Consider the following 8,852-nt stretch of genomic DNA (forward strand, 5'->3'; position numbering starts at 1 on the left):
GATCGTTTCACTTATGCGGTTATAGTTTAGCCACGAGCTCCTCGATAATATTTTAATAGTATTACTAATTAAAATTTTCTTCCTTTACAGTTGCGGGCTGGAAATATTTATTTAAAGGAAGACAGTTTTTTTTATTTCCAAGAGAAGTACGATTTTTGTATAGTTTTATGTATATTTTATACATAGTTGTTTTTAAGACTGTTTGTATTATACGGAACACTCGAATATAGTTTTTTTCTCTATTTCAATTAACAGCTAAGCCCCTAGTCATCATAGTATTTATAGCCTAGTGCCATGAACGTTGGACTGCCGAGACAATGGTCGTAGGTTCAAATCCCGGTACGCATCAAACAGCAGTTTTGTAAGATTTCTACGGACGGCTATAACTTTGCACCAGGTTATACATTAACTACGTTACATAAAAAGAAGATTAATGTACATTGTGCGAATACCTATAAAAAAATATCTTAATATTTTTCTCGTATTCATTTTGGTCCGTAGGAACACGTATTCCTATTAATCCAAACTTAGGTAATCCCATTTATTGCGAAAAAACAATTGGACGACTGATTGAAATGATTTTTTATTGTAAATTGAATTGCAATCAATTTTCTAAGAATAATGTTTGAGTGAAGTCGTTAGTTCATAAAATAATTTAAATATGATTTTGTTTTTTATATCTATTTTGGTAAGTACATTTGCGATATGGTTTTTACGACTTGAGCGGAAAATGTTATTTTTTTTAAATTAATTAATTAATTTTGCTAAATTTTTTGTTCATATTTTATTATTTTCATAACCCGTTTATTTTCTATTGTAAACCTTTTTTCAGATACCTCTTTTATCGGCAGCACCTTACGATGGCCCTAGTTATCGTTCTAGTGAGTGTGTTTTTATAAGTTTTAATGTTATTTTTAATAGTATGATTAAAGTAAATGGACTTTATTGATATTACAAATAGCAGCCATTTTTTTGTAGTTATTTTTTATTTTAATGAACTTATTTTTAGGTTGTTATATAGTTATTCATATTTAAATAATTAAAGATTTTATTTAATTAGGCGTGATGGAAGGTGACAAACCAATATTAAGGATGGCGGAAGAACCCCCAGAAGACCCTACTACAGTTTCAGGTAAAATGTAAAATTTGATTTTTATAACATAAAAAAAGGAAAGAACTACAAAATTTGTAAAAACAACGCTAATTGTATAAAACAAAGTAGTAAAAGCAAAAAGCAATCTGTTTCCGCCCGGGATCGAACCGGGGGCCTTGTGCGTGTGAAGCACACGTGATAACCGCTACACTACGGAAACTTGAAAGCAAGCAGCAAAATAGTCGGTTATATCCGCCTGCCTACAAGCATCGATTACGTCACAGCACCGCTGTACGATGATTAGATTTATTATTATTCACTGCTTGACATTCTACGGTGTAAAGCTGGTTCGATCATTACATAAGACAAGTTTACTTGCACTTATCGACTTGATAGTACATATTGTTCAGAATTTTGATCCCTCGGGATTTGTAGTCAGTCCGTCCTGAGACGTAACTTTTGACGGTTAGTAAAGTTGACACAAAAAAGTGTAGTAAATATCATTTATTCACAAGTATCATCATTTATCATCATATCACAAGTAAATATCATTTACTGTGAGAATATGGATAAAAATGGCGGCGACTTCAAATAAAAACTAATAAGAAAAACTTGATGGATATGACACGATAAATCAACAAAATCGGTTCATACAGTCCGAAGTTATGAAGTTAAAACATAAAGAATAAACAGACGTATTGAGATCTTCCCTCCATTTTAAAGTCCGTTGATAAGCAGAAATTTTTATTTTGTCATCCCACTGTGGGTTTACAGATTTACCTCAAGGACGTCCAATTTTCTCTTATGATAAACATTGTACATGGCAAACATTTCTCTCTAATTTTATTTTTCTTAATCAGAAAGTACTATAAAACCAGCCAAAGCAAGATCATCAGCGGATTCTTATGAGAAAATGTTAAAGGACATGAGTCTTCTCATCGACTGGCTGGTGGAAGACTTTGGATATGACGTGGTACCAGAAGTGCATAGACGAACCGGTAAGTCAATGGAGTTTTGGATCAAATGTGCAATGTGGAATGCACTTATTGGGAGGAAGTTAGAGCTGAAATTGTGTTAGCGCTAATGATTGAACAAAAACCTGAGGATAATGGTGGTGATGGTATAGTATAAATATTTTCATTGAGTCGTGTAATTGAGATTCTGGTATATATTCTCAACTAGCTATTCGCCAGCGGCTTCGCCCGCGTCGAGGTCGGTTATATCGCGTTTCCAAGAGAACTCTTCAAAAGTCCGGGATAAAAAACTATCCTTTGTTCTTTCTCAAGGTCAACTCTACCTCTGTACCAAATTTCATTAAAATCGGTTCAGTGGTTTAGACGTGAAAGCGTTACAGACAGACAGACAGAGTTACTTTCGCATTCATAATATTAGTAAGGATAACTTGATGATATAGTTTTTAAACGATATAGCGAAATGCTTTCTGGTACGGCAATTTGAGTCTCTTGGTTTTTGGTTAAGGTCACTGTCGAAGGTGTGATTTCCAAGCCAGATATTATTGTGATGAGCACGATAAATTGTTCTATCTCAGTGTAGTTAATCTTTTATTTTTATCACCTTGTCTCCGATATCATAAACGTTGCTCAGTTTTAAACTAGATGGCGATGTATGAAAGTTGTGAACTATTCTATTATTAATGAATCTTCTGCTTAGTTGACGATAACACCTTGGTTGCAGACACGAAGAAGAAGATAGAGAAGAAAGCCTTGAGAACTTCTAATACTAGTAGGTATTTTGATGAAGTCCTTATTATAAGCCCTTTCAAAATTAACCTCATTTGCCTAGGGTTACCCCCATAGTACCATGAAGATTCCCGCGCTTAACTTAAAAAAAAATGTAAACCATTTTAAGCCTGCGTAAGTCGGTTACTGCTGCCTGTCTCAACTACCGGAATATCTAAACTGGTTTGATGTGTTTGCGAGACATGATGGTAAAATGTCACGCGTCCCTAGCCAGAAAGGGTTTGCAGTCAAAGATTCTATTTTGTGTAATAAATAATAAAATAGGATTTATATTTATTTGGAAGAGGACTAGATATGTCTGTCAAATTTATCAGAACCTCGATTGGTAAAGTCACGTCACTTAGTCAGGGGTCTACTTATAGTTTGTGATGAAAATGCTATGCAATGCCGGGCACTAACTAAATGTGTGAGACATTGCAAGGCGGTTCAGGTTTAGTCAGTAAGAGTCTCGCACGACCCACTTCCTCCCCCCATGGGGTGGGCGTCCATTAGGATTCCTCGCATAACCAAAAACTTACTTTAAGTTAGTAAAATTTCATCTACTTGGTGATGCATATAATGTCCAGATTAGCTTCGGCAACGACCAACTGCGTTGGACGTATTATAGTGCACAAGCGTGTAGGGTTCATATGTGGGGGAGGGGGTACATAGGTGGTGCTTGTTGAATTACTATGCATTGCCGCGCACCGACTAAATGCGGGAGACATTGTAAGGCGGTTGAGGTTTAGTCAGTACGACTGACACTATCCGTTTCCTTCGCCGAGGCGGTGGGTGTCCATCAGGATTTCCCTGCCTAACGATAAAAAGGGTTGTAATTAAAGTTAGTAAAATATCCTCTACTGGGTGTTTGGTTTTGGACGTATTATAGTGTACAAGCTCTTGGAGTAGATATACATGCGGGGGTAGATAGGTGCACTATCTGTCCCCTTGCTCGAATGGGGAAGGGGATAACGAAACATTATAATTATTTACAGATTTTCCTTTTTTAGAGAAACGCCTGAAGAAAGGATCTGAGAAACGTATGTTATTATATATTTTTATTTGCCTATAGATTTTTTCTAAATATTTTTTAAATCAAAGTTTTTGTAAACAATTTGCCACAAAACCAGTTTTGTGGTTTGACTGCCTGTGCTAAGATTAAAAAATGTTTATTGTAATGAGTATCGATCAAAAATATAGGGCCGAGAATAAAATAACCCTAACAAACTAATTAACTGTCATTAGAAAAGAAGGTACTTAATTACAGCTTAAGTTAAAAATGTTACCCGAAAAAATTACCTGTCAATCAAAATGGTTTAAGAACAATTTCGGAGGTTACAAAAGATGCAATAAAAGAAAAACAATAATGCATCTGAAAACAGCGACAACAGAAAAAAATCGTATCGTCTTTCTTAGACAAAATAAAAAAAAGTATTTACTTGATTTGTTTCCGTAGAGTTCTTATAATTTTCTAGACAATTTTGTCTAGGTCTCGTTTTGTTACAAGTAGTAGTAGTACAACATAGATTAAAATAAAAACCTGAAAACTAATACAATACTGACCTGTCTCGGATGAGCACTCGCTTATTTATCAACCATAAAACCCTGTTGATGTTTAAGTTACGTCCAACAGATTAGCGTGCTTTCCGAAGCACGGAGAGGATCTAGGTATATACCTAATTGATGTTCAGCCATTAACGGCTTAATTAACGACCAAAATAGTTCATTGAAAAGTTGAGTTTTTCTTTGCACGTAATATTTTAAAGAGATTTTCTTTTATGATGCCAAATAGTCAATTTTCAATACATAGGTAGTCATATTCGGAACTTTGCTTCAGCATATCAAAATAAGTAACTGAGCACTTAATAGAATTTGGACCACAGTATCCACATTGCTTAACTAACTATGCTTTTTGTGGATACATGTTAAGGTCATTTAGTTTCGAAAATTACCATTGTTTTTGTTTAAGAAAGATTTTTACTAAAAATATGACCACGCATTTACGAAACACCCTATGCCTACACACTAACGTCAATATTTCTATTAATATTTTATTGTTTTTTAGATAAACGGGTCCATAGCCTACGGACAAAACCCGAAAATGATAAGAGTACGTTATAATTAATATAATTAACAGGCTTCGAAAAAGGAGGGTATCATTTCGACCTGTGTAAGCCGAATACTGAAACGTCCCTCAATTTTAAGTTGCAGTTAAGTGTTAAAACCAAAATTGTCACTTCTAAGTTTTATAGCGATAAAATAACAATAAAGAACTTTAAAATTATGTTGCGTTTCATTATTCGGTGTACAAATCAGTCTCTTTTCAGCTATCGTTTTGTATGTCAGTGTATGTTTGTTTTGTACTTGTAGCACCTAATAAAATTTTAACATGTTTTCCTAATTTATCAACTAAAGAAACAATCCTGAAAATTCACGTTTTATTGTTATCGGTGGCAACTGTAAAAGTATGTATGATGTAATTCTCAGTGTATTTTTTCAAATTCATTTTATGAATTTTTGATTAAAGAAGTTCTATTCCTGCAAAAGGAATACATAATATTTAATGTCGATAATGAATTCCAACGACTAACCTACGATTATATTTGCGAATAAGAGACTTTTTCTACGAAAGCCACGTTTCTAAAGGTTTTAGACTTGAAAAGCAATGACATATTTTTAATACCGTTTTAGTTGTCATGAAAAAGGATATTAAAAATAACAAACAACTTTCTCCATAAAACAAAAGAAAACTCTATAAATACTTATATCAAATTACATTTTATCATCAACATAGTTGCTTATTTTGTTTTTTTAAGAATCCTCCATCCTCCGTGATCGAGTGGCGTACGTACCGGTTTTAAGGTGTCGCTAGCTCTGAGGTCCCGGGTTCGATCCTGGGTCGGGTCAATGAAAAATTCACATTTCTACATTGTCTCGGGTCTGGGTATCTGTGGTACCTTCGTTATATCTGAATTTCATAACACAAGAGCTTTAGCAACTTACTTTGGGTTCAGAACAATGTATGTGATGTTGTCCGCATTTATTTATTATTATTATTTATTTATACATTGCACATAAAAACGGTATTCAAAATATGCCAAAGTACATACGAACCCCTGTACTTATGAAGGTATTTCGTAGGAATGTCACAAGATCCAACTTGGATGTCAGACCTCAAGGCGTTTATCAAGGATCTCGTCTCTCGTTTGGGCAAGAAGACTTAGATCGATATACCAAACCTGTGATGGCCCGGTAAGTGTTTTTAATAACATTTCTATTTTCGATTTTTAATATACTTTGCATAAAAGGACATGGTTCCCAGCTGTCCTTTATTTTTTTATTTAGGTATGTCTCCCGATACCTCGAAAATGACGTTGAGGACGGATCGATTCATTTTCGTTGCGATTCCTATAGACATCAAGTCAGGATCTGAGACCATCCTAGGGAACTCGAGGGAGCTATTTCAAAAATAAGATGGCACTTGTCAAATATAAAGGAAATAAAAAAAATCCATGGCTGGATAGATGAGAGGGGTGGCCTATTCTGAATTTTCGCAAACCGATAGTTTCGATTTTAAAAAAACTTCAATTGCTGTAGGTATATGTATAATTTCGTCCAAAAATTTATATAAATACGTTCTTTACAGCGCTAGAGAAGAAAACACAACATACGGGTGACAGATATAGACGGTAATATTATAGTTTTAATTGTTTCTTGTATTACTGTAATGTGTAGACTATCACTCATCCAATATTTCTCCGGTAGGGAATGTGGAAACGTCGTTAAATATTCCAGGAACTTCGCTATGGAATCTAAGTATAGCTCCATATATATATTATTTATATTAGACTGCCTTTTACCTACATCTTCACCCGTGTTGATCTCGGTTGATGCGGCAAAAATGTTTTTTAGTTCTTAGGCTTTGGGATGAATGAAGATAAAGTTTTATCAAAATTGGTTATGTGGTTTAGCGTAGCACAGAAAACCGTGCTAATATATACAGGGATTAGATAAATCTACAATATTTAACACACCAGTGCGGTGATTAATGGTTGTTCCTCCACCATATTAAATGTGGCAAAGGGGCGTATATAGGCTGTAGTTTTTGTAACTTTTAATCAGTCATGCGCTTAGAATAATCTCAGAAATTTTTATATTTAATTCATCTTGATCTAAGGCAGTCGAAGATAGACATGAAAGTCATGTTAGGTTTTCTTGAGTATTTTATAATTGCTGAAGTATGCCTGAGTAGTATAGCAAGAGGCTTAAATTGTGTGCTTACAAAAAACAAACGGCATAAAAATACTTCAAGTATTTAGATCTTAAAGGTATCCTTTAAACTTATGGTTACCATGTTGGATCAATCTAGCCTGGGATCTAGATCAGTAGTTGATATATGCAAAATATATTACAAAAGGACGAATTCCATACTATAGACATAACAGCACATTTAGGTAGGTACGTGTTAGAGTAACGAAAAACTAACAAACCCTTGTTTTTTTCAGTTGATCAATACGGTAAGATATGATTTCTAATAAATATTTTCTCCACAATTTCGGGTACCCACACGCTCCATTAGCAGTTTAATGACGCATTGAGTTTATATAAAACTCTTCCCATATGCGTTATTACGCTTTTATCGTATCAAAAAATATAAACGTCTAATCGATAGTCAAGTTGGTCATTTAGTTTATTTTTTATCGTGGTAAGACCGACGTCACTGACAAACGAAAAATTCTGGAGGTCGAAGTTGCTTGGGGAAGACGATATTCCCACCGCCTTTTTAATAGGTATAAGGAAGCTATGCATGATAAAGAACAGTGGGCCTAACACCACGCCTGATAGTCATGTTAATGTGGTTGTGAAAGCGTGACAGCGCATTATACGGTTTGAGCGACGTCTTGCTTCAAAGATGTTTGGCTTCATTAAATAAATTTTATCTTTGTGTCGTGGAGATTTCACTAATATTTAAGTTACATGGACTTAGACACCCTGCACGATTTACAGGTGGAGGTAGATCCTTCGTTCTGTAGGAAGCTTTTGGTAATTCAAAGATTACGCCCTTTAGAAATATGTCATAATGTTGAATACGTAGCTGAATGGTCGAGGTCACCACACCAAATCCACTGATCGCGACGTGTCGGGGTTCGATCCCCGCGTAGCCAAGCATTTGTGAGATCCACAAATGCTTGTCCTGAGTTTGGGTGTTTTTGAGCATGTGAATTGAATATTTGTGAAATCCTCCGCGGATTCCTTCTTAATGGGAAGTCGTGTTTGAAGATAAAAAAAAACAATTTAATTATACTAGAATCAAACCTTAAAATCGTAATCCTATCCTTTAGCTGGGTTGGCAGTAAACATAACCATGGTTCCGTAAGTAAATTGTAATCTAACCCTTGGTTTCTAGAAGGTCGATCAACAAATTTAATCAATTCATTAAAACTGATCAGAATACCACAAAAGATTAACAAACAATCACTGCACTTATTGATTGACATTCAAGAAATTTGGGGTAAGACAAATACGTATGTAATAAAAAGTGTAAAAAAATACATTATCTGTGAAATGTTCAAGCCTCCATTATGGTTCATGAGATACAGCCTTGCGATAGACAGATGTAGGTACAAAAGAGGGAATTTGCTTTACGTTTTTTGGTGTGGAATGGAAGCTTTAAAATAAGGAGGATTTTTAATTTGATTTCAAGAACAAGGGTATTGGAGAACTTTTAAGGCAGTTATTCAAGTGAAATTATTTGGAAAATCATTGAAGTGGATTTCTAGAGATTCTGGTGCCTGCCTCACAATAATATTGAAAAGACTTTATTAAATGAGTTTGTTTTTGTATATCCTTAATCTGTATGAAGACGTCTTTTTAAAGTCCTTCGTCGTTTAGTTTAATGTATAATGTTGGATCCTAATTTTCTTACGCGTTTTCTACTGAAGTTAGCCATTGTGAAAAGGATGTCATGTAATATGTGTAACGTTTTTTTAGAATGCATCATTCTAAAATGTGTTCTATTA

At 34.5% G+C, this 8,852-nt stretch overlaps 2 protein-coding genes and 1 non-coding gene across 3 annotated transcripts in view; 2 read left to right on the forward strand and 1 right to left on the reverse strand.

Moving 5' to 3' along the window:
• Positions 1–844: 844 nt before the first annotated feature.
• Positions 845–6,056, forward strand: LOC113495116. Its single transcript, XM_026873713.1, has 7 exons — positions 845–881; positions 1,061–1,132; positions 1,954–2,091; positions 2,789–2,836; positions 3,828–3,872; positions 4,898–4,942; positions 5,974–6,056. Exons 2-7 carry the CDS (start codon positions 1,066–1,068, stop codon positions 6,054–6,056), a joined length of 426 nt encoding a protein of 141 aa, XP_026729514.1. The 5' UTR covers positions 845–881; positions 1,061–1,065.
• Positions 1,241–1,313, reverse strand: Trnav-cac. Its single transcript has one exon. It is a non-coding gene; the product is annotated as a tRNA-Val (tRNA).
• A 1,753-nt stretch (positions 6,057–7,809) lies between the features above and the next one.
• LOC113495117 (serine protease HTRA2, mitochondrial-like) overlaps positions 7,810–8,852 on the forward strand; it is a 13,378-nt gene continuing 12,335 nt past the window's right edge. Inside the window, 1 exon segment of the mRNA XM_026873714.1 lies at positions 7,810–7,875. Within this exon segment, the coding sequence (XP_026729515.1) occupies positions 7,810–7,875 (66 nt within the window).

The sequence above is a fragment of the Trichoplusia ni genome, chromosome 6 (assembly GCF_003590095.1).
Source record: "Trichoplusia ni isolate ovarian cell line Hi5 chromosome 6, tn1, whole genome shotgun sequence".
NCBI lineage: Eukaryota > Metazoa > Arthropoda > Insecta > Lepidoptera > Noctuidae > Trichoplusia > Trichoplusia ni.